General features: G+C 41.2%; 1 protein-coding gene across 1 annotated transcript; it reads right to left on the reverse strand.

The window, feature by feature from the left end:
* Positions 1-8,111: 8,111 nt before the first annotated feature.
* Positions 8,112-24,177, reverse strand: mapk6 (mitogen-activated protein kinase 6). The gene is made up of 8 exons (XM_044353643.1): positions 23,955-24,177; positions 18,330-19,217; positions 17,906-18,223; positions 12,026-12,170; positions 11,432-11,596; positions 11,086-11,281; positions 10,796-10,913; positions 8,112-10,584 (listed from the first exon to the last, which is right to left on the reverse strand). The coding sequence occupies exons 2-8, from the start codon at positions 18,564-18,566 to the stop codon at positions 9,487-9,489; spliced, it is 2,277 nt and encodes a 758-aa protein (XP_044209578.1). The 5' UTR covers positions 18,567-19,217; positions 23,955-24,177; the 3' UTR covers positions 8,112-9,486.
* Between the last annotated feature and the right edge of the window lie 2,368 nt (positions 24,178-26,545).

The raw sequence follows: 26,545 nt of genomic DNA on the forward strand, positions 1-26,545 counted from the left end.
CTTTTGCTGCAGTCCATCTTACTGCTAATGCCTCTGCCATGCGGAGGTTCATACTACACCCCTCAGATCCCACCCAACTCTGTTCAGTTTCCTTGACCAGCCAGTGGGAGCTGCTAGTGCAGCATCAAAGACATGATCCCTCACTGGCTTCCCACAAAGAAACACCGCCAAATGTTTTTTAAGAATGCACAACCACGCTGGAGGGTTGTGGGTGTTTTTGCCCTTTTATGCCTAAATGTATTTTTATTTTGCTTACAGACTGTACTGCTTGCCCTTGTCTTTGGTGCTGCTTATGTCTTGTTATTTAAGTGGCCCCCTACTCTTGAGTTTATTCTTAAAAGGTACAATCTGATCCTAATGTAAATAAAATTTGAGCTCCATCACCAACACAATACAGCATCTGAACTTATCACTCCCAAATCTATCTTGCACACATCTTTTGTTACACACACAACAGTAAAATCTAGAAAACATTTTTTTTTACATCAGTATTGCAAGTAAATACAACAGTAATGCTTACTTATACTAATACTTAGTAATACTAATAATACTTGCATATATTATCAATTATGATCAGTTGAAAGTCGAACAAAATGCTTTTTTAATGCATAAGACAAACTATTCAATTATATGAGTGAAATATATCTAATTAAACTTACTTGTGGGCTCTCACAGTATAAGCTTCAATGTGGACAACAAGGCTGAGTGTTGTAGCTGTTATATTTGTCATCAAATCTTTTTAACAAGCTAGTAAATCATGTGCTGTGTGAACAAATAAATTCTAGTTTCGGACCTCCTCCTTTCCTCTCCAAACCGACAATCTTGATGAGGATGATAACACAAAACATTTTGCAGCTATAAAATGAAACATAAAAAACCTCAAACATGCACATAGCAGGCAGCATCTGCGCATACAATACCTACACCTGTAAATCTAAACTGCCTCTTGCCACCTGGTGGCCCAGATTGGACGAGAACTGCTGATCCAGGGCTGCGTATCTGAAACTGTGGGTGGTGCAGCTGGATGTTATCACCTGGTTTCAGGTGCATTAACATCAGTGACCCTGTATGTTGTTGTTTCACAGGGCTCCTCCTATCAACTCAAGATCAGTTCAACAAAAAGATTCTGGTCAATTATTCAGCCAACATTGCTGCAATTTTGGCAAAACACATTTTTGCCTCCACAGATTTTTATCCAACATGCACCACGTGGGAACAAAAATATCTGCTGGGAGCCTTTATCATAGTTTCAGCCAAATAGTAATATTCTAAGCTGTTTGGCTGTGACATCCAAACATATTTAGCAATTAAGACACCAAAAAAAAAGGTATTTCTCTCTGCATTGTTTTGCCAGATCATTATCAAAAGTCCCCAAAGTACACATGTTCGTTTCACAATAATCCATCCATTGCCATCATTAGGCAAAAGTTCACCTTGTGTACTGTCTGTGATCTTAAGAAGAAAGTATCTGCAAACAAGGTAGACAACAGGCCCATCGAACGATGTAGATAATGTTTGAAAAAAAATTGTAAGCAAAAGGTGTAATTTAAGGTCTTAAGCCTCAGTGAAGGATGAACTGACACCAACAGATTCTCAAACAATAACAGTGATTTGGTAAGTGTTTTTTCTACAGTGAATCTACTGTATATATGCAGCAGCACCGGGGCGTCGTGACAATAACTTGCCGTCTGTCATCGGGGGTGGAAGAATCACACAATTAGCTTGAGGGCTCTGGAAGCTCTCTTGCATAAATCAAATCTACTTTCAAGCTCAAAATATGTTAATCCCCTAATATCAAAGGGCATCTTCTCTCCCTCAGTACGCCCTTTGAGCTTTCTGCAATTTCTAATGTAAGACCTATTCATTTACCCACAGAGAGCATAATCCAGTATCCACTGTTACAGGATGTGCTTTAGTGTGAAGTGGCCAGCGCATCATGTCACCCACACAACGAATAAGAAAATATGAAGGTGATGATTTTATTTCATGTAGGAGTCTCAAGTAATACACATGTCGACAATATTTCACAGTATAACACCACTCAAATTATGTTAGGAGAATGCTTTTTAACAGCATCCTGCTGTTTTTCCTTGTGAAACTATGGTTGAAAGTGCAATCCCAATGGATAAAACTGTCAGAGCTTTGGTGTTTTTTGACTTCTTAGGCGGATGCATCACCACTAGAGAACTGTTGTGTTATGTCCCCTATCCTGCAGGCTCCACAGCTGGCGGACAGCTGTAGCAAGTTGCAGTCTTGCAGTCTGCGTGTGGAAAAAACACACACAAATGCAAGGCCAATACACACACATTTCTCTGTTCATACATGCAGATCTGTTAATGATTGATTTAATATCAGTTTAAACTCTCAACATATTGTATATGAGAAGCATGCAAAGGTTTTACACATTTGAAACATGAAATCAAAATGCTCAGTCATAAATATGGCAGCAGGGGTTGTAGCATTTAATATAACTTTCTTTTTACCCACTTTGGTCACATATTATTTATAAACAATGACACCAATTGTACCTCATATTCTGTGGTTGGCTTTTTGGCTTTGGTATGTTTTATGGGAAAGGAGTCACATGTGGTGGTAAAGTTTTGTTTTTTTTTAATACTTTTTCTTCCTGTTATTCATATAAATCAATTAATGACCAACTGCATATAATAATGTTTTTCCCCATATCATAATTTCTATCCAATTTTACAGCTGTGGGCATGTTTTGCAGACATATTTAAGTAACTAAGTAACTCCTAAATAAGTTACTCTTAATATTCTTTGATAGAGACAGATACTTACCTCTTTTGTTCACAAATACTCTGCATTTTCCCCAGAAAGTACAAAATCATTATTAATACAAAACAAAACAAAAAAAGAATGATATGATCCTTTTCTTAGTATATGTCTTCTTCTCTGGGCAAGACCAGATGAGAGTTCCTGATGAGTCTTTCATTTACGGGGTTTGTGTGATGAAATAATGCATCTGAATTTTATTCCATTCATTTTGTAGATGATTCCTATATAACCTAAACACATCGTATGTTATAAACTGATCATATGTTCTGTATGAAAAATCTTGATGTGCAAAGTAAGTAGCAACTTTGGCTGCAGTGGAATAAAAATTACAGTCATTTCAAATATTTTCATTTGAAAAGTCTCATCAAAATGGAAATACTCAAGTAAAGAGAACTTCAAACTTGTATTTAAGTACAGTACTTGAGCACATATACTTAGTATATATCACCACTGAAGAAAATCTAACAAAGCCACAAAGTAAAAAAAACACCAAGATGTCATTAGAGGTGAAACATCTTTGCTGACACTCCCTCATTTTCCTCTGCTAATAACCTGTGAAAGGTCACCGCAGGGACTTCTCATAATGACATCTTGTCTGGCTCACATTAGCCACACACTGACTGGGAGAACCATTCATTTATATGAATTAAGCACACAAGCAGTTATTTGCCTCCTTGGTAAATTCAAATGTCATTTTGAGGAATCAGCACATCAACATTTAGTGACTGAGTTTTTGCTTTGCGCCATAAGTGCTGATGCTGATAACATTTCTGCTTTCTAGTGGTAAAACACACAAACACAGACAACACACACACACTTCTTTGAGGAACAAATTGTCTTCACCTCTTCACCGCTGTGTCCTGCAGCCAGAGTATTCACTAATTCATGAGCAATGCAATGTATGTGAATAAAAAGCCAGTGTGAATATAAATCATGTTGTGTGAAACAGCATTTCTAATTATAGCCGTGGTGTCTCCTGGGAGGTCTGTGGAAAAATACATTATGTTATGCCTCTGCTAGAAAATACACAGACCATAAGTGGTTGTGAAATAGTTGCATCAGTTGTGTTTCTGTACTTTTGTCTGGAACTGAAATGTCTGTGTGTTTGTGAGTGAGAGTGAGTGAGTGGAAATATCCGCGTACTAAGGTCAACTCTGTTTTGGAAAACATGAGGAATTGTTATTGTGGTGGGAATGTATGCAGGTTTTCTTGTCAGCAGTGTTTGGAAAACTGGCCATAATGTGGAAAATGAGAACAACTGATAAGTCTATCTTTCTTTTTTTTTCAGGCTGGCTCAGCCAAACACCTGCAGAAATGTACTGAGGCCTTATAACTATATGTAGTGAGCTATGTAGTGATCAGAGATGTGTTTGTACATCTGAAATGTTTATACAGAAGCCCAGAAGTCCTCAAAGATGGTATTTTCTTAATTATGAAGGAACAATTAGACTCAATTTACTTAATTTTACCAGGATAATCTGCTTCAGTCACATCAACATTGCTCTCTAGGGAATACTGGGTACACATATTAAAAAATAAGCATTATAACAATAAGTTAATTATCTTGTGGAAACAAGTTATTCACCTTTCATAAAGCTGACTCCAGTAACTTTTTGGTCACTGCTTCTTTTGTAGATTTCCAGCTGAATGATTTTCTTTGAGAAGCTGTCATTATACTCATAAATTGTCATATGAACATATGAGATATATATCATCTTTTGGACTCTGTTTTTTTTTTTTTAATTTTCTTAGCACTTCATAAACATTCATGTAAACTAGAGCTGCTGCGATTAGTCGATTAATCCGTTAATCAAGAAAAAACACTCAACTGATTAAACAATTATGACAATAATTGTTAGTTGCAGCCCTAATGTAAACCAGTGAATCTTCCATGGACTATGTAAGTGATGATGGTCTAAATCTGTTGTCCTTAGAGCAGAAAATAATCTCCATTTGAGGTGTCAGTGTGCACCTGCATGGTAGAGAAGCATCTTAACTCATAGTAAATCAACTTGTTCCTACAATATTTTATTTGCACAAAATAATAAATAAATGAACAAATTAAATAAAACATTTTTTTGGGTCTTCCTGTTTGTTTGCACATAAAATAAGAGATGTTTCATTATGGAGACTCTCCAGCTAAATTGCATGTGTGTGTAATAAATGTGCTTTAGCAGGAACAGCTGTCGCTGCTGTGCGAGCGGAGGGAACAGTGTGTTTTGAGGACATTGTGAATATTAATAAGCTTTTAGAATGATTTTGTTTAAATGAGGGCACGAATTAGCACGTTATCCTTCATTGTTTATCACGTCAGCTTCAGGGTACTACAGTCCAACTGAGGACTAACACATTCTTCTCTAGCTGATCACTCTTCTACTCTCCTTCACAAAGTTACACACAACTTTTAAATATTGACTCATCTTAAACCCTCTCGTAGAAAGATACCCTGCAGTCACAGTGAACTTCAAAGTTTTCCGAGGTTGCGTCACTTGAATACAGACAGTAAAACTCTTGCTCTTATCAAGGTGAGTGCACAGGCAATTTGAGATTTTTTTTTATGAGCCTGACAAGGGAAACCAGCAGCTTGTTGTGTTTGCTCTCCTGTGTCCCGCAAAATGGCACATTGCTCAGAAGTCACATAAAATGCTACACTGATCTGATGTCACTGAACAGGACGCTTTGTAACTTTGGCAGTGGTTTGAGCTTTTCAAAGTGCAGGTCCCTGAGAGCCGACGTCTATTTATAAAGTCACTTTGTGTTCTAACTTTAGTATCCAGCTCTCTGACCAACTCTGGTCTGAATATGGACACACATTCTGACAGTGAGCAGCCATAATGAACAGCGTTAAGTTTTAGCAGATGGCTGTGGGGAAGCTTGAGCTTTGTCTCCACATTTCTTCAACCACACCGCCAAGCAGGTCATCGCAGTCATCACAAATAACTCCTACGGAAGTTATTTCAGTACTTTCCACTGGAGGAAATTCGGTAGAAGCTTAGGCCGTTCTTGCTGAATCCCAAACACTAAGTTTTAATTGGCCTTCCAGGAAAGAGAATAGCATTCATGACCTTGAATTAGGAGCGAATGCTGTCAGCTGATGGGTGGTGAGTTGAGCTGCTTATCTGTGTGTTCCTGGGTTTTATTTTTAACCTGACAACACCTGACAGGCCCTGAAACTGGGGGAGACCATGCCAAAGCATGAGAAAGCATGAGGAAGCATGAGAAATGAGGTATGTAGGTGCAAGACTGAGGAGAACCACACGTTTCATAGCTGTAATTTGCAGAAAAATGTGTTGATGAAGAAGCAGCAGAGAGGAAGGATGGAGGAGTCGTGTCTCATGATGGCGGTAATGAGGCCTAAGTGGTGTTGATGTGAGCGGAGATGTAGACAATTAAACTGAAACCATAACATCTTTTTGTAGAAAGGAAAACAGGAAGACAGAGGGAAAGAGGAAGCTGCAGAGAAGTTTTGAGAAGGCAGGTGGACAGAGGACATGTGACGTAGTGGAAGTGAAGACAGTGGAAAGTGCAGATGACATTTTGGTAAAGTCTTTGGCCTACATTTAGTCTCTTGGCACAAATCAGGCACCTTTACTTACATCAGAGTATTCCAGCAGGGTTTAATCACTGTGGCGGAGGATTGTATTGTTACCAAGAGAGCAGAAAAACAACACATAGCTGCCCTAATTTCTCCCAGCAGGAAGTGGCAGTAGTGAAAAACTGAAGCCCAGCTGTAGCCGATTATTGTGACACAACCAACTCCAACCTTTGTACTACGTTTCCCTTCCTTTGAGGTCAGGGTTGTATAAATGAATCTCATATTTATGCTTATTATGAACCAGTTTTCAACCAGTTTTCAACCTCATCTGGCCAAATATTTATCTATTCAGAAGGATGCAGGCTATTACAGGCAACCGTATGCACTTTTTGGTTCAGATACAATTCACTTGCTATCTTAGAGAATAAGAATCCATTGCAAGAAACACAGGGGTTATAAAGCGCGCTTTATAGAGCACATAAGCAGTGGTGGAAAATTACGAAGTACATTTACTGTTGCTCAAGCTTGTTTACATGTTACTCAAGCACAATTTGAGGTTCTTGTACTTTAGTGCTACTTTATATGTGTACTATACATATAAACGTACTACATTAGGGATGGTACTATGGAAAAATTATATTTTACATATTTGACAGCTATAGTTGCAGATTCAGATCATACAAAAGCAGGTAATTAGTATCTTTATTATAAACTATAATGCATTGTTACAGATCTAACTACCCAACTGTTTATGAAGTAGTTAAAACTGGCTCCAACTCAACCAGCCACATTAAAATTAAGACTTTTACTTATGTAGCATTTTGAAAGCAGCACCTTTTACTTAAATGTAATGTAATGGAATATTTTTGCAGCTTGGAATTACTGCTTTCACTTCAAGTGTAAGTGACAGCAGTCTCAGATAATTATGTGCAATATGATCCAGTATTTTTGGCTCATATACCCAAACATTTATCCATCAAGATATCTAAGGTATCTGACACAAATCATTTAATATACCCCTTTACAAATTTTGGTACAGAAAGCAATTTATCTTGACATTAAAAGATCTTGCTACCTCAGCACTGAAGAAATATAATTTACAGGAACCCCAGAGATCATATGCTTTATTGAGCAAATAATACCCTTTACTTATCAAAAAAGCCTTTTCTTGTGGTGATAATGCGACACCACACTACACTGTGTGATTAAACCAAAAATGGGCTGTCAGAGGGACTTTCAAAAGGCCACTATGACGTGGGGAAACCCATAGTTTCCACACAATTGGATGTCATCAGGTTCTCACTAATGCAATTAGAGAAGTTGGTAAATACACTGGGCTGCTTGTATTGGGACATGAAATGGCATCACAAGCTTGTTGACAGGGCAAGAAGTGTGACTATTGCAAGACAGGCAAAGCCAAGTGTGAAACTTTAGACGTCTGTTATGTAATCCTGCTTGTTTCTCTCTGTACTGTTTTATACCTAAAAAGCAGGTGGGAATCTGCGCACCAAGAGGACAGCCCTAATATATCCTAATATATGGTAGCCAGAGCTACATTTAGCTGGTGGCTCAAAGCCCGTATCCCCGGCACTCGCAGTGTAATTCAGTCTGCCTACGTGCACATTAAAAAAGGTGGAGGTGGCAGCTCCGTGGTCAGCACTTCTCCACCGACAAGGATCTCATGGCTGCGCCGTCATACAAAATTCAAGTTACAAAAACACCACTTAACTGAGGCAGAGAGCCATCCCTGACCACGAAGAAAGAAGAGAAGGAGACCAAACTCTTTGCCAGTAATTTTATTTTGAGATATTTTGTAGAACAGGGGAACCAATGATTACAAAAAAAAAAAGTTCATATGTGTTCTACATGCTACACCTTAACCTAATTCATCATGCTTGCCTGGAAAAAGTACATAGAAATTTAACAAAAAACGTACAATTAAAACTGACGTACATTATACTCACCATTAACTTTACTTTTAATGTACCTTTCTCTTACCTCCATGCACGCAATTTTTTTTACATTACATTTAGATAAAAAATTAAGACTTTTAGGTGCTTCTTTAAACCATAAAGCAGTTTTTCCACTAAAGACAGAATGCACCTATAAATAAAAAAAAAAAAAAAAAAAAAGAACAAAAAGAATGATATCCATTAGGACGATATTGATGGAAAATGGAAAGCCTCAACTTCTTTTAGAACATAACAGATGAATTTTGCATCCTACCATAAAAACAAAAAAGGAACACTTACACGCCCATATAGTGCCGAAATGAAAAATGGAAGTCTGTCCAACTCCTCAATCTTCAACAATCACATTGAAATAACACATTTTGATAAAATAAATATCGCACATCTGCTAGAAATAAATAATGATTACTGAAACACCTTACTATGTTAAATGCTAAAGTGAGACAGATTTCATCTACGCGACCACTTCATTTCATGGTATGAGGATGGTCATGTGTGTAAAGCACTAGTGCGGCTTCGAGTGTCTCTCGCGGCTGTTACCTTGAGGTAGATAACACATTTACATTAACGCCTACGATAATGGTTGCTGCTGGCATCATGTGTCAGATTTACAGTATGAAAGGGTTATAAAGGAAGCTTTCTTTTGGGGAAAATGTTATAAAGTCATAATTGAGAAATAATAATAAAAAAAAACAAAAAAAAACAAGACAACCCATCCCCATTTTTTTTCTCGTGTATCCCGTCCCAGGAAAGGCTGTTTGAAAGCACTTTAAAAGCCTACAGCAATGTTATCGTCTACCATCCTTCCTCATGTCGCACCCTACAGCCAAACGTCTCTTAAATCCTTTCCCGCCTGTCCATCTTTCTTCTAGCAACTTCTCTCCTGCTCTCTGTTCGTCTACAGTACTTAAGTGTGTGAGTGACATGCCAGTTTAGCAATGAGGGCGTAGACATTAACCCATGAAGGCCTGGTGATCAAGGCTCAGAGTGATGACCAAAACTCCTTAAATATAATAAATCACCCATCTCAACTCTTAAAAAAAACAAAACAAAAAAAATTAAAAGTAACTGTAATAAAAAAAGGTATGAAATGATTCAAGTACAATAATATACCATATTATTAAAAAAACAACATAAAAACAAATCTGCCTAGATTTTGCACTGTGAGGGAGGATATATATTTCTTTAATTAAGATGCTTGAAGATGCTGCTGTATGTTTTGTGGGCGATCTGTGGGGAGCATTTGACAGCGCAGGGGGTGAGGGACGCCTGGATGGATTTTAGAGGCAAGTCATCGGTGCTGTCAAAGCCAGGCAGGGCCAGAGAGTCCAGCTGCATATTGAGCACAATCTCTGTGTTCCTGCCGAGGAAGCTCTCGTCCAACTCTCTCTCCCTCCCCTCCGAGGGCTCCGTTTCCGGGCTGGCCACGGTCTCTCCGACCCCTTCTTCCTTCCGGCTGAACAGGCGGTCCAGGTAGCTGGTGTAAGTGCTCTCCTTCTGGAAGTGGTCCTCTTTGCGAATGTCCCAGCACGCTTCGTCTATCAAACAGCCGTTCTCGCCGAGAGTCTCCCCGGAGCCGAAGCTCTCCCAGGGGTGAGCGGGCCAGGCGCTGTCGCCGCCGACTCCCAGCACTCCTCCGCCACCTAACTGGGCGAGGTTAACCAGGCACTTCTCCTCTTTCTCCTGACTTATGGACTTGGACATGGAGCCTGAGCGGGAAGCCTCCAGCTGGGAGACGGAAGAGTTGAGCTCGTTCAGGAGGCCCACCTCGTTTAGCAGGGCCACCTCCTGACAGGGCTCCGGCTGCAGGCTCAGTTTAATGGTACTCGCGATGAAGGAGTCAAAGTCAAAGCCTTGGTTCTGCTGGCTCTGGGGCTGTGTCTGATGTTTCTCCTGCTCTCGGTCCTTCTCCACCGGACTCTGGGTCATCTCGGCCTCCTTCAGCGCGATCTGGGCCTTCACCAGCCCGTTCTTCTCGCACTTGCTCTTGGCCTTACGGTCAGCCTTTTCCTTGCTCTGCTGCTCCTTCCAGTTGGAGAGATCGATGATGAGCTTGGGTTCGTAGTAGTGGTTGACCTCACTGTCCCTCCAGATCAGGTTATCCAGGTAGGAGGGGGACACGGCCTTGTAGTTACAGGTGTGGCTACACTGCAAGTCACAGTATTTGTTCTCGTGATGGTCGTCCTGCCAGGATCGCTCTGGCGGGAACAGAGTGGAGTAGTCGAAGGACGGCTCATCCAGGAACTTTTCCCGGTCTCCATCAGCATATTTACGAGGATCCACCTGGAAACAGACGACAGACACCTTTAGCTCTTGTTATCTCATTAGCTTTTAACAAGCATGTTTCTGTTTACATCCAGTGCAAGATGTGTATTTAATAACACTAAAAACTATTTTCTGTACTTGTGATTTCTTTTTAGAGCACTGTATTTATTTAACTGTGAATCTTCACATTTGGGCTGTATGCGGATGTGTAAAGAATGTGTAAACACACCTGGACCTCCTCCTCATCTGTTACATCGGAGAGGGCCCTCGGGTCCACCTGAACTTCATCTGGGTCATGGGTGCTGTGTAAGTGCCAGTCAGCCTCTGACAGCTGGCTCTCATGATACCTGACAGAGAATGAAAGAGACTTTAGTATACAAACATTATAACTGTTTAGACAGCAAACTATTCTCCACTGAAACTCACAAGAAAAATGTCTGAGTAGGAAAAAATAATCTGTCCACCTCCGAGTTTGTTCAGAGAGCAGGTGTGGGAGAGGGAATGAGAGAGCGAGCATACCTGTCCCAGGTGTGACTGTGGCTCTGGTCCATGAGCAGGATATCATCTACTTCGTCCTCGATATGGAAGGGGTGCAGAGAGACAGGTTCGTCTAGGGGGAAGGAGTAGTCAGCCATATAGGGGTGGGCCAGGGCTTCCTCCGCAGTCAAACGATCTATGGGGTTGAAGGTCAGAATCTTCTCCAGGAAATCCAGAGCTGCAGAGAGAAAAGAGAGCAGGGAGGGATGACGATGAGTTTATCATGCAGGAAACACGAGATGTGATGCGTGACAGATGTGACCCTGACCCCTGTCTTTTGTCTGAATGAATGAGTGAATGAATAACCGACTGAATAAGTGGCACCCACCCTGTGGACTGACGTCAGGCAGCAGCTTGGCCAGCGGTGTGTGAGGCTTGGACATGTCGTTGCGGATGAAGACGGGGATGACGCTGTTGAGCTCCTGTCGGTCTTCCTCTCTTAGCACAGGGATGGACTCCAGGATCAGCTGCATCTGCTCCAGTTCGTGGGCCCCTGGAACACCAGAAATACAACATCAGGCGCTTTCTTAGAAGAGTTACACAACACTAAACATTTGCATAAGTGAGTTTGTTTTGAGCGTGGCAGCAGATCATGAGAACAGCAATGTTATTTGCCTTGTGTTCGGCTCAAGGCAGTTTCAACAGGAAAAAAAAAAACCCAGTCTACAAACGTAGAAACAACCATCTCTCCCAGATCCAACTGGATTTGCAAATGAAAGTCATAAAAGGACAGTACAAGCAGGACTCACTCTGGGCATATCTCCTGTCTGTTTTGAATAAACACATTTTTACTAGGAGGATGGACCATATGCTTCATCAGACCTACACTCACTGTCACCAGGCCTGCTTCAAACACTACTTGCCAGTATGTTTCTACATGGAGGTGTAACAGTGAGTCAGACATAAAAGAGTCAACATTTACCTGCAAAGAGGGTTTTCCCTGTGAGCATCTCAGCGAAGATGCAGCCGGCGGCCCACATGTCGATGGCTTTGGTGTAGTTATTTGGAGAGAGCAGCAGGCGAGGAGATCTGTACCACTTGGTGACCAGACCTTCAGAGAGATGGCCCTGTAACAGAGGAGACCAGACATGTATAAAAGGGACCCGAGTCAAAAACGGTACAAGGAAGTATGACTCTGAGCTGGAGCTGCTGCAATTAATCGATTGATAAAATTAATCTCTAACTATTTTGATAATTCATTAATTGTTTTGAGTCATTTTTAAAGAAAGTTTCTCTGTGATAGTAAACTCTCTGGGTAATGGACTGTTACTTTGGGAAACAGTGAACATTTTTAAGATAATCAATGATTAATCAGTAATTAAACTTTCAGTTTCAGCCTTACTCTCAACCATATTTGTCCAAAGTCTGCTCGTAACCAAACTAAAAAGTTCACCTTTATTTTATATGCCTCAACATTTTGCTGCACAGCACTGCTGTTGACAAGAGTTCCCAGAACAAACCATGCTTTCTGGTGCATGCTAAAACTTCATAACCCCCGTGCAGTCTCCTTGACGGACCTGCTCTGTGCTGGTCACGTACGCAGCACACCAAGGAGACAAAGACCCGAGAGAGAAAAGACAGATGAAAAGGGAGAGATCAGACACGTGCGGGCCCTGTCAGCACTCTGAGAGAGCCGGATAATCCCCCGCTGCCACACACACACACACACACACACCGGCACACCAGTGACACCAATCTGCACTCCACTCTCACACAGTGCCTGGCTAGGAGGACACCGAACACAAAGGAAACTGACCTGTGTGTGTGTACACTGGGACACTGGGGGAGGGGAGGTGGTAAAACAACACCCTCACTGCCCTTCTCTCTCTCTCTCTACCCCACACCTCATACAGTTTTAGTTTGTGGCGAGACCAAAATGGTCGGCTCACCACTCAGCCAGGCTCCTGTTTCTGCCCTAATTTAGCTGCAAATACTTGATGTCACGCGATCCCGGAGTGCATCGCTGCTCTACACGCCCTTGTTTTGATGGGCCTATAAATGACACGCCATGCCAAGTGTAGCTATAACCCCTGCCATCAGGTAACCGACTAATCTGTTTGAGTCTGAGCGCAGTGGCTTTCACCAAGGAGCTTGTAAAGAGGTCGAGGGGGAATTACAAAGCAGTGACATACACACAAACAGATCACACCCACTGACTGAAACTTGCTACGGTGGGTCTACACCCATTCTGAGAAACTACTACTAAATCGTCTGAACTGATATTATTGTGGTTTTCGTAGAGAAAAAAACATGCAACCAGCTTAGCTGAGTATTGCAACAGATGTAGATTAGCTTGAAAGAGAGTCGGGTCATTGCGTAAGGACAATTCCGTGTGCGATGGACTCTGAACTAAAGAGGAGCAGATTAGAGTTTGACTACCAGCTGAGGGCATAAAGTGCATTAGGTGAACATTTTCAGCTCAAATCTATTTTCACTCGTTTCTAAGTGAGAGCCACAAAGACAGACACATAACCGATTCAATAACCACTGACAGCAGTCAGTGAATAACTTAACCACCTGATCTAGATCAGAACAGGCTGACATTTAGTGACTCATAACAGGCTCTTTCAGTGTGTCAGGCTGTGGTTAGTCACAGCAACCTTTAGCAGGTCTGACCAGATGTCACTAAAAGGTGGTTGTTGCAGAGCTCATCCCCCGACCCGGCCTCCTTTTTTTTCCAGGATGAAGCTGCGCTGCTTCACAGAAACCGGTGACTGAAGAATATAATGATAAAGATTTCCTTGTTGGCACCGACTGCATTTCAGTTTTTAACCCAAACACCCACACACACACACCGATCATTTCACCGGCAAACCACGGGACTAAAAATAGAGAATAAGTGGAGCTTCACTGCAGTCTCACAACATGACAAGACACACGGACCTAATCAATACATTATTTAAAATCAATACACTATTTCAATTACATGCCATAATTCATTTGACACATGGTAAACTAGTGTAAGTTACAAAAAAAAAAAACTGCAGGATTATTTAGATGTGGGAACATAAGCAAAACCACCTCTATGACTTCAATTAAGCCTTAAGTTGACTCCACAGTATTTCTCTTCTTGGATCTGGTGAAATCCATTGCCAGACGGGCCTGTTCCTGGCTCAATAATTGGGTCAAATGTGTGTGTATGTGTGTGTTCTTGCAGTTGTGGCTTGGAGTTGTGTGTTGAGCAGGATGCTTGCGCGGCAGAAAGGACCTCGGTGAACCCATCAAACCCCCCCCACCCTTATAACATTCCTGAAAACGTCTCGGTTGTTATCTTTAGAGCATCTCAAATTACTGAATTTTATACAGAGCCAATGGCAGACACAAGATCCTACATCCAAGGCTTTTCCAAGTTTACATTAGTACAACTACTATGACTTATACTAACATGCAAACAGACATTTTCGACATCCAGAAGTTTTGTCTTGCACTTTTAGTCCTCTTTAAAAAGAAAACTTCTAGACCTGGTAAATGGTTTATTAACTTTGTGAGCTCTAGAAGCTCTAAAAACATGTGAACAGAAGTGATATCACTTCGCTAAGGCAAACATTAAATACATTACGCTATCTTACAGCCAAAGTGAGCTTTGTTTACAACCAAAATGGCTTCCTCAAGCTATTCTAAACCTTAAGTGTTATATCCTCAGTATTCTTTCTTTCTCTTGTTAAAAGGGTGGACTACTTCTGGAAATAACACAGGCTTCAGACCGAGCTTCAAATAAGGCCTTGAGCGAGGCTCCCACAACAAGACAAAGAGCTGGCTGGGAAAAGGAGGGGAGTCAGGCCTCTGGAAGCTGGATGACTGCACGTGAATTCTTGTCATTCTTGATCCTGGGCCACCACGAGGGCCGACCGTAAAGTTCACACGGGTGAATCGGCTTACTTTCTCAGAACAAAGGAAAGATAGCGCAGAAAAACAGGTACTCCTGACAAGCTTTGTTCAGCATACTCAAGTCAAAGCCAAGCAGGATTAATTAAAGCCTGAAGGGAATCACAAGCCTTTGTTTTTTTTTTTAAATTAAAAACCAAGCAGAAAAGGAGGAATGTGGTAGGGAAAAGGTGAAACAAATGCCTGTTGCCTCCACGACTCATACACTGAATCTAGATACCACGTTCATCAAACTACGCCAGAATATGACGTTCACTGGCAAGGAGCGCTTCTTTATTTAGAAACAACGTTATTCAAATAACATGCACCCAGCTGCTGTGCCTCACCCGGCCAGCGATGAGCTGAGGGTGGTTGTGAAAGCAGATTTGCCTCCATTGATCGTTCCCTAATGTCTGGCCAACACTGAAACTGATTGTTTTTTTTACGCCTCCACACTCCGCTGGACACTTAAGTGCTGTTTGGGAGTGATGGGTTCATTCTAAACAAGCCTCATTTGGTCAGAGACACCAGACACACGTTCTGTCAGATGGTGCCATTAAAAAGTGACTTGTGGAGATATCAGCGTTCTTCCCTCCCCCCACCACACCGCTATTGTTATCATAGTAGAGACAGACAAAACACAGCAACGCTATATGGACATGAGAGCGGGGGTCACAGCCTGACTACAGCATTTTGTATCCTTGACAAAAACTCAGCAGCAGTAGTCTGCTGCAGCACTAGAGCAGACAATAGTCTAACACAAGAGAGCTGACCCCAGCCAAGCAGCTTTTCAATACCCACTTGCCTACATGTTTCCCATCAGGAAAAACTGCTTATATAGAGGGAAAAAAGCCCACATGGCAAACCCTGATGCAAGGGAGGAGTGCAGTAATGTTGGGTGGGTGGCTACAGTGACTGTGAGAAACTCTCACTTCTTCCCCTCGCCTTCCTCTTCCTATTGTAGACAAGACTTATTGTCTCAACCCAAGATATGACTCATGTGAGAATACAGAAGTCAGAGCTGAAAATGACTAGACTTCTTAAAACATAGTAGTGGTGTGCTGGAAATGAGCGGTTCTGGTAAACAAGTGTGTGCACGTCAGTGTCAGCGTGGTGTGTGAGATGTGGCAGGATATGGGCTGTGTAAGGGATATGAATGAGGCTGTGCCAGCCAGAGGATCACATCACGTGAGCCCACTTCAGACCCGCCAATGACTAATCTGAGACACGTGTAAGCATCTGACTGCCTCAGTGCTCTAAGGAGATCCAGCAGCTACAGAAAGAGAGAGAGAGAGAGAGAGGGACAGACTTTCCAACCTAGATTTTCAACACATCACGACACCATATGGCCTTCAAACGAATTTCCTCATCCCTTTATAAGGTGACAGAAACACACCGGGGCAATGCAGACCTTCCACCTGGCTACAATTACACAGGGTGATCCATACTCTTCTCATACTAAAAAGACAAAAAGCAACCTACTTTATTGCCACCATTACACTGCTTCACAACAACAAAGTGCAAGTTTATAGCAAGTGTTAAAAATGTGCATGTTCAACATTTGGTGTGTTAACATCTGGTTTTTTAATGCCTGAGTTTGAATTATACTGGCGTCCGATGAGAAAAACACAGAGAAAAGAAAGCTGTAACGCAAAGAAAAAAAGCCTTTTCTAAGACCTAATTTTCTTGACGATAATTCCTGAGCGTGAAAATGGAGTGATGACCTCCTGCAAATGGAGCTGAAGGAAAACACATACTCTCAGATATTAGTCTTTATGCGTTTTAATGAAGCATGTCCAAAACAAATTCGCTGTAGCCTCAGGCCTTCGTGATTATGAAGCCAATGAAGGATAAAGGCTGAACTGCCAACATTCAAATATTTGCAGTTTTTAAAAAACAGTAATCCATTGATTTGTATATTAAGTAGGGGTGGGAAACAAACAAACAAACAAACAAATTCACTTAAGTATCGCGTTTTTTTTTTTTACTCGCCACATTGATTCCTGAGCTATAAAAACATAATAATGGGTAACAGTTAGCCTGGGAGCTAGACAGTTAGCCTCTTAGCATCGGCATACAAACTAAAGAGCTGCGGCTAATCATCACGATTAATGGCACTGCTGACCGGTAACGGTTTAACTTTCTGTTAACTGTTGTTGTCTGACCTGTTGACTAGAAGCTTCAAGTTCACAGCAACTACATCAACACCTCTGGATAAAAGCACCAGTGGTTCCACTTTGATTTATTTCATTATAACAGTAACTTACAGGGAGAAGACTTCTGTATTGGTCTATGGCCTACTGACCTCTTAAGTGATATTCCTAATGACAGATAAGTCTCAAGAGGTGTATGATTCAACTATTTCGTCTAGAGTTAAAAAAGTAAACAAAAAAATCAAAATAAACGTAATATCAAATATAAATCGAATAATATCGAAAGAATCGCAATACATATTGAATTGGCACCCAAGTATCGTGATAGTATCGAATTGGGTGACAAGTATGTTGTCCCGGGCCTAATATTAAGACTATAAATTGACCTTGTTTTCTCTTGTAATTGTATATACTCCTTCCTGCAAATGGAAAAAGAAAATAGTTCCCAGGGTTGTGTTTTCCACAGCCTCGCTTCTCCTGAGAAGGGAAACAGAGGCGTTACCTCACGGAACCACATCCCGTCTTGTTTACTTCCTGCTGCAAAACTGCGTCACCCTGGGGAGCGCCGCATTACTGAGCAACAACGTAAACATCACGTGTCAGAGCACCAAAGCACTCATCCTTTGGCGGAAAAGTGTGCAAACATTGTTATGTTTGCTCTTCTTAGAACTCTGGTCAATGCAGCGTTTCTCATGTTACAGAACCCCATTGAAAAAAAAAATCATATTCCAAATTTTCCACAAATACAAGACTGACTTGAACAGCTATTTGGGTGCGGGTCCTACCTTGTGAGAGTAGTGGGGGTCCATGATGCGGGCTAGACCAAAGTCCCCGATCTTCAGTACCAGGTCCTCTGTGTTGACAAAGAGGTTGGCCGGCTTGAGGTCCCGGTGCAGCACATTGGCGGAGTGGATGTACTTGAGGCCCCTGAGGAGCTGGTACATAAAGAGCCTGGCATGGCCCTCAGACAGAAGGCCCCTCTCCAGCAGTTGACACAGGTCGGTCTCCATGTACTCTTGCACGATGTAGACCGAGTTGACCTCTGTCAGGGACACCACGTCTTCTGTTAGCCTACGACCGTTGGGTCCCAATGTCTCAAACACCTGGATGACGAGAAGAAACGGTCAATTCTGAAAGTGTGTTGGACACTAGCTCACTTAAACTCCTTCCCATTTTCTTCCATAATCCTGTAAGAGGATAAATACAAACCTTGACTATGTTGTCGTGGTCGAGGCGTCTGATAATCTTGATTTCCCGGAGGGCGTGCTTCACACTCTGGGGATCGGTCAAGATAATTTTCTTCACGGCTACACGTTTGTCACAGTCGGTGTCAACTGCAGAGAACACCAGTCCGTTCCCTCCGTAGCCCAGAGGCTTCAAGTCCATGTAGCGAGAACCCAGGTCGAAGCCATGGATGTTCATCAGTGACTCAAACTTCTCTGCCATGATGACTATTTTGGCTTTTACACCAAGCTCCTGTCTCTAATATTTGGTCTCTCGCCTATTAAAGTCCAATGCTAACACAAGCAGGAGGATTAACGTGATAGATAAGCTATCAGCCACTGCTTCAACGGCTGAGCTAACTGACCCCTGTACAGATGACTACCAAGTCCCCCCTGACCCCTGTCTAGACGTCACTGTCAGATGCGGGACACTATTGTGTAGTCAAACTTTCTTTCCATCTTGGATTAAGGAGAGAAAATTTCAAAAAAAAAGTTGTTGGTAGACTAGTGTTTATAAACTTCAATGGAATGGATGTTGAGGCCAATTAAAAAGCACTTGAACTATGTTAAACTCTAAAAGCACGTAGTTGCATCCTCACAGTGCAGGTACATTCAGTGTATGACTGGTCCTGAGCAGCTTCATATGAAATGTGCCAAAATGCACTGTTGTGTGTGTATGTGTGTGTATGTATATATTTGTTTTTTTTTTTTGTATTTATTTATCTATCTGTATAAATTTTCCTGTCACCTGATTAAAACAAAACTGAAATGAGTCTGGCCTTAAGTCTTCAAGGTAATTTTTCACCCTCAATGATCAGGTGGCTCAAGCTCGCCACAGTCGCAATCGAAATCCTCCATTTTAGTTGGGTATAACCTGAAAGACAAGAAAAAACAGAACAAACAGGGTAAGAAAACAAACTATACAGGATACAAACGTGACTAAATTCCCTCTGGCTATTCTACACCGGTTTTTTTTTTTTTTTTAATTGTTTCAACCTGACATTTCAAAACTAATCTGGTCATACCTCACCCTTATGGTGAGTTTCGGAATTCATAAAAACAATAACAGACAAAAAAAACAACCCGTCTCATTCACCGGCTTCTGTTTAAACGTGGTGTCATCAATGGAAACTAACCCCTCCCCCGCCCGTTTAAGCGCTTGCTGTCCGGTTTCTGGGTATCGATAAAATTGTGAGAAATCCCATAGACGTTTAGCCACGATTAACACCGGCGAGGATACTTGGAAACCGTTACAGACAAAAAACGAAGCGTTTAATCCGAGTTTTACACGCTCATGCCGCCTATTTTTTTGGCCTTTGGTGTCTGTGACCGGCTGGCGGAAAGGAACCAGGAATGGAAGCTAAACTGTAAAGCTGACAAGCTACTGACAGACGTCGAGTTGCTTTTAATTTATCACATAAACATGGCCACCCGCTAACACACACATACACCAAGTGATACGTAGGAAACAAAGATCTTAACACACGGCCTGTTTCATAAACAGCAAGCACATCGTTATAATGAAAACCCACCGATACCGCGAACAAAGGAGTCGTTGTTGGCGGAGGCTCCTGACTACGTGGTACAGCTCTCCTGGCGCTAAGCAGCACAAAGCCGACGTCGGTTAAACCGCTAAAGACGACCGCTAATCTACGCTAGAACGACATATAATGTAAATAATAGTGACAAGAATCGACATAAGAGACGGTACTTACAGTCCTTATTTGTCGCATTGGTGTGTTTTTATTTTTAATCAAACCCAGCTAAGGTTTGAGTGCGCTCCGCTCCCCGAGCTTTGCGGATCTGTTGCAATCGCCATTTAGGCTGGGCAGAGCTATAAAAGGCGGTGCAGACGTCACGATGCCGCCTTCAGGAACTGTAGGAAATATGTCACTTTCTAAAAAAAATAACTTTTAAGATGTATTTTGAAATACGTTTGGTGTAATGCTATATTTTAGTCATGATAAGATTAAATAATAAAAATAATAATAATATTTAATAATATTTTTTGTTTTTTTGTTTTCTATTGTCTATGTATCTGTTTGTTCCTCTGTATATGAACATGTGTACAATTAAGAAAGTGAAAACAGAAAAAAGGAAATCCCCACCACGTGAGACCACCACTATGAACACAGATAATGTATCTATTAAATGGTATTGTCTGTAATGCTAATGTACTTATTGTCATGTAATGTAATGTTTATTAGCCTATTACAAGTTCCTCAGTTCTTAATTATTCTTAACTAATTGTTACTGTTGATTATTATTTTTTATGTTTTTTTACTATCATTCCCAGTTATATAGATAATACTCTGTAATCATTCTCAGGTTCACCGAGTTCATCAGGGACGCACTAAGTACAATAGTACTATCTTAGATGCAGTAAATTAACTTGATGTGGTTATTAACCTGAGTTTACATCTTAATCACCAATTTAATTCAAGCTATATTATTTACATTAATTTACATATATATTCTTTTGTATTTTATAAGTATTTTCCACATCCCAAGAGACATTACTCCTCTTATTCTCTCTCATATTTTGTGTAATAACCTTGTTAGTTTTTTGAATATTCTCAACACTAATAAAAATATAATACAAATAAACAGTAGAGTACATGAATTGCATAGATTTTAACCTCATGTAATGTCACCAACTGATGGTTGAAGAGATACTTTTTATTTTGTTTTAATTTAGCTAATTAATCTGGTGGTTAACTTTTATTTATTGTTTGATTATTGTGTGTTTTTGCTTTTGATAAGTTAAATAAAACCTTGATCAGCTTATACATAATGCCAGATTGTTTTGCCACAGCAACATGAACCAGTCTGACTGATTTGTAAAATAAAACAAAAGACACAACTGAAGCTACTTTAAGCAGTGCAGTGCATATTTTTGGCATTCTCACGTTATATATTATAATAGACTGTGTTATGTAAGAAAGCTATATCATTAACAGAGAACACCGGAATACGCGACTGGTCGTTTTTTTTAATACAACGTTTGGATTTCCGAGTGGCATTTTAAAGCAACAGGAGTCATTCAAAACGTTAGTTTGCAGTCGGAGATCACGTGACAGCGGTAGATTCAAAATCCAGCTCATTATTTGTAGGTGTATGGCTTGAATTATGATAACAGGCTACAAATGCCACTAATACTAGCAGCAAACAACACCAAAACTATAATCTTCTTCATCTATACAGCACTCTCAAAGTTCAGCAGCAGCTGACTGCTATTAGGCCTACTAATAATGGGCATAGCCTAGTGTAGGTTAGAAAGAAATGGAGGAAAGATGTTTGTTTTAACTGTTTTTGCTGTCACTGATTGTAAGATATTTTGCAGCCTCCTTAAAATATTAACTGAATGCTCCATGCTTGGGGAAAACAACACTTTATATCCTATAAGGAGTGCTAAAATAATCGCAGGATACACAAAAATGTTGCAGACCAGGCACCTTACCTGAACTGTTCGCATATCTAATTTTTTTTTCTTTTCTATTTGCAGCTGTTTATTTTTTTGTCTTCTTCAAATAATCATTCGAGCGCAATAGAAAATCTGGAGCTATCTAGGCCTGACCATGCTACAGTCTGCTCATTTTCTTTCTTCTGTTTTTCCATACAGCAGCTGTTGTTTGTCTCCTCTCTGCAAATAGGCTGTTGTTTTCCGTATTGGCCCACGATTTGTTTTCCACTAGTTGTTTTTGCCCCTCGCTGGCATTAAATGTTGTTGTCAGATTATTTCACACTATTGCATTAGTCGTGTCAGTGACAAAAATCCCCCGGACAGGTCACTCACTGCGTCTTGCGGATTTAGAAAGTCCATCTGGCACCGAGATGCGCAGGGTGTTTTCTCTTTTAGCGGCCCGCCCTCACATCACACATCCACACGAGGCTTTATTTATCCCGCAACAAAACAAAGTCGTGATATCAATGGATGCCCTATTTTCCTCTGTTCACATCCCTCATTCAGACTGCGACTGGTGTCCTGCACAGCGCCTGGTCCTCCCTCAGTGTGGATGCTGTGAATGGACGGACGGATGGGGCGGGTAGGCAGCAGCATCACAGTCGCAGCGGTCTACATCAGCATCCGCAGGCAGACCATGTGAGAGCCCATGTGCCCGAGAATGCAGATGCCTCTCACAGGCCGGGATGGGCTCTGCGATGGAGACCATAACTGCATGCGGACTGTTACGGGATGCGACAGACTTGGAGAGTTATTGTCTCGTGTTGTCGGTCAAAGAGAAAACACATGATATTCTGTGTCTCTCATATGCTACTCTTTTAGGGATTCAGGTGATAGTGACAGTTTGAGATGATATTTGTCTCATGTATACAGTATGTTTATGGGGAAGTTATGTAATAATAATGGCTTACTATACTTATAATATTATAGGATTAGAGAATAAAGAAGTTATGAATACAGTAGAACCTTTCTTTATTTTTTAGTTTGCTGAGATATACTATACTGTATTTAAGGTCTGCAGTTTTATTGTTTGTTTGAATAAAACCAACGTATGAAGATTGTCTATTTTCCATTTATTCATTGATTTTGCGTTCACATGATGTTAAATCCTACAAATGACATGTTACTTTACTAAGTTTTGATTCCTTTCCACTATTTGAAGGTCAGAGGTCACATGCAAAGACTTCTTTTGGTGAAATCTTTTGCACGTGTTTTCTGATTGGGGTTTGAAGCCCATGTCATCTTTTTGACATGGGCCCCGCTGACAGACTCAACATCTCCCACAACTCAGAAACTAAATGTTTTTAAGAAATTAAAAAAAAAAAAAACTCTTTTCATGAGTGTCTTAAACATTATTGCTCATTTATTATCTCCCATAAAACCTCATAAAAAAATCCTTTCACAGGAGTCGCTGATTGATTCTAAAGCTACACAAATAATTAAGAATCAGATCTATAAGATGAGGTGTGTATTGGGACTGCATTTTGCCCTCTGCTGTTGATGAATGAATGGGGGTCAGAATGGAAAGCTGCGCACTGTATCTCGACCTACCTGTTGATCTGAAAAGATAATTCCCTCACATTTAACTGCTTTTATCATTTGAATTTGCCCTCTTATCACCTAACAATGTTTCTCCACCGGGGTTACAACAGTCCTTGCTGCAGGCCTCCATTAAGATACAGACAGTTGACATCATGTCTTAACCCAACACATTTGACTATGTAATTTAGCTGATTACAGTGGCGTCTTTAACTGTCACTCACAGTTACTGTTAGTGCTGTATTACGTCAATGTTCTATAGGTCAAAAAGAAAACAAACACTGAATTGTTGCAATCCAGGGGTCGTGTTTGTTTAGCACAGTGTCCCTTGTGTGACGCCGTTTACCTGTGTTCATCTGTTGGTGATAGTGGTATGACTCTTTCTCTGTCTCTCTCTCTCACACACACACACACACACATACATTGACACTTCACCTACAGAGCATCTGAGTGCGTCGCCCCATTCCTGCATTGCTATGACAAGACATATAATACCTGTTCTTTTATGTTTCACCTGGTCTCTTTTTTCAAATATTTGCTTGTGAGTTCTCTGCAAAAAACACACGCTTTTTATAAAAAAATGACATCTCACCAGTTATTGCCACTTACCCAGCTTGAAATTCTGCTGAGCCGACATGAAGCAACATGGTACAGAAGTTAGTCCATCCAGGAGAATGTATATGTTGTATATCCAACACTGCTGGTCCGACAGGGCAGACAGACAGGTGGAGAAGTTCCAGTGCAGTCCAGTGAATGCGTGTATCTGTAGGTGTGTGAATGTGTTCTCAGAGCTTTGGCAGTGTGTTATCCTACTCCATGTGCCTCTGGTTGTGAGGTGGAGCTCCATGGAGAGTTAATATAGGCCAGGCCAGAGAGGGGAGGAGACTGCTCTGTGTATGGCTTGGCCTGTCAGTGTGTCAGACCTAACTACTATTAGAGTCCACTGCCACCACCAGTCTCTCTCTCTTTCACTGCTTTGTTTTTTTTTTCTCTTATCCTCTCTTTTTTTTCTTCATGTTTTGGTCTAGTCTGTTGTAAGCAGAAACATAACCAATCCTTTGTATCCTGGACTGAAATACATTCTTGTTTCTGGGTGAGAACTTTGCAAATCCAATTTGGTGATTCATGGGTTTTTTTGTTTTTTTTTATATGTCATCTTAAATCAAAGGAATACACAGTCCTAATGGGTTGTGAATGTTCTACATTTCTTTGGAATAGGAAAAACCCCTAAAACGCATTGGAATAAAGTGAAAAATGCATGCTAATCAACATATTACAGAGCATGCACATACAATATTGTTAGTCATATATTCTCACAAGTTAGAAATCCAGAGGTTCACAATATACGTCTCTGCAAGAAGACACTTTTATGTGTGTGCAATACATCCTCTGAAAGGGGGAGTCTTGGTGTTTTATTGACCGCCGTAATGTTCAGTATCAGCGGGGGGTTCATGAAGTTGTGATTATACAAATGCCAGAGAAGAGTCGGTGCTGATTCCTCTGCTTTTCATTCTGCCTCTCAAATCTAACTTTTCCTTCTTGAAACTTGTGTCTGTCTGTTCTCTCATACTCACAATATCACACTGGGTCTGCCACTCTGCCTGTGAGACACGACTCCCTCCTCCATCTTGATCTGTCTGTCATATGGCAGGTTGCTGCTGGCATCTCGACAGACTGGCACTGTAAGGAAATGTGTGCGTGTACATTTGTTTGATATTTAAACCAGACTGCTGCAGGGTCTAGACCAGCTGTGTGTTATCAAAATACCCAAATGGACGTATGAGGAAATGAGGGCAAAGCTGTGGGTATTGTGTTTGCCAATATTTTGCTTTTCCTCTGACTGCGTTCTTATTATTGTATTATTGCTCCCATTCAAGAGATTGATTGATGAGCTGTGATGCCTGCAGCATGAACCTGTGTGTTCCTGTGGGCTCGCTGCCATGCGAACTCTGTAACATACATTTGAAGGATACTCTGTATTGGCAATGCTGGATTCAGCTAATAAACACCATTAATTAATGAATCATGAGCACAGTGAGAGATCGTTATATAACATAAATTACACACACAATATGGCCTTCCCTCTGTCATTGGCGGCCAGTATGACCAATACTGATCTCTGCTGCCTCTGCTGTGTGACCATACAGCGACTGGTCTTATGTAACAGTCCGTCTCACCGGACCTGAAGGCAAGGTGCAGAATGGATCAAGACAGAGCATGAATTCAGGCACTGCCCTTAACTTCAGCCACTACTTGAGCTTTACAGGAGCTGTGTTATCCATGTACACCCCGTTCATGTCACAGATGACCACACAGCTCAGGTATTTCACAGCGTTGTGAAAGAGGCCCGCTCAGAGAAAGTGTTCACTCCCCGCTGTGATTGTGTCTGAAGTGCAAGAGAGAGCAAACATATGCATAATGACATCCTTTTGTGGTTTCACAGAGGTTTGCATTACAGTATAGGTGATAACTCACTGGACTATCTTTAAATGCTCAGATAGTCAGTGCTATCCTACTGATGTGTGATGTGGACACTTCTTTTCTAAATCTCTCTGGTCCCTGCCAGATATTGTGGAGAAAGCCTCCTCAGCAGTACCCATTAACTCGGAGTGAACTGGGTGTTTCATCTCACTCTCTTCCTACGTCAGCACAGAGGATGTCCACACACTGCCGTTCAAAGGTAAAGCAAGCTTTAGTGTCTCAAGAAATCTGCACACACTCCCGCAGTACAGTTATGTCCACGTCCAGAACAGATGGGATCTCATTCAGCTGTTTAAATGATTTACTCTTAGGGTAGAGTGTTAGTGGGACGTGACAGTATTATTATGTAACACACAATAGTGCCACCAACACTGGCCTGGAATTAGCTTGTTCTTTTTTTCCTTTATAGGGTGACGTGCAGTTGGTGATTTAGTTTCAGATTTGGGATGTGGCCAGCACGCCTGGAGGGTCTGAAGTGTTAACAGGCTCATCAATTGTACATATTAAAGGGGACCTAACATGCACATTTCCAGGTCTATATTTATATTCTGGGGTTTTACCAGTATATCTTTGCATGATTTACAGTCCAAAACTCCTTCTTTATCTTATACAGGCCCATTATGTAGCCCTTCAGTTTAGGCTCTGCCTCAAACAGGCTATTTTAGCTCCTGTCACTTTAAGGGCCCCCTGTCGATGAGCCCACTCTGTTTTGATTGTTT

The sequence above is a fragment of the Thunnus albacares genome, chromosome 1 (assembly GCF_914725855.1).
Source record: "Thunnus albacares chromosome 1, fThuAlb1.1, whole genome shotgun sequence".
Classification (NCBI taxonomy): Eukaryota; Metazoa; Chordata; class Actinopteri; order Scombriformes; family Scombridae; genus Thunnus; species Thunnus albacares.

Coding starts and splice junctions, on each gene's coding strand:
- mapk6 (XM_044353643.1), bottom strand. CDS start 18,566: ATGGCAGAGAAGTTTGAGTCACTGATGAACATCCATGGCTTCGACCTG. Junction 12,171..17,905: donor ACCCCCACTACTCTCACAAG/GTAGGACCCGCA, acceptor CCTCTGTTACAG/GGCCATCTCTCTGAAGGTCT. Junction 11,282..11,431: donor GCCTGACGTCAGTCCACAGG/GTGGGTGCCACT, acceptor TTCTCTCTGCAG/CTCTGGATTTCCTGGAGAAG.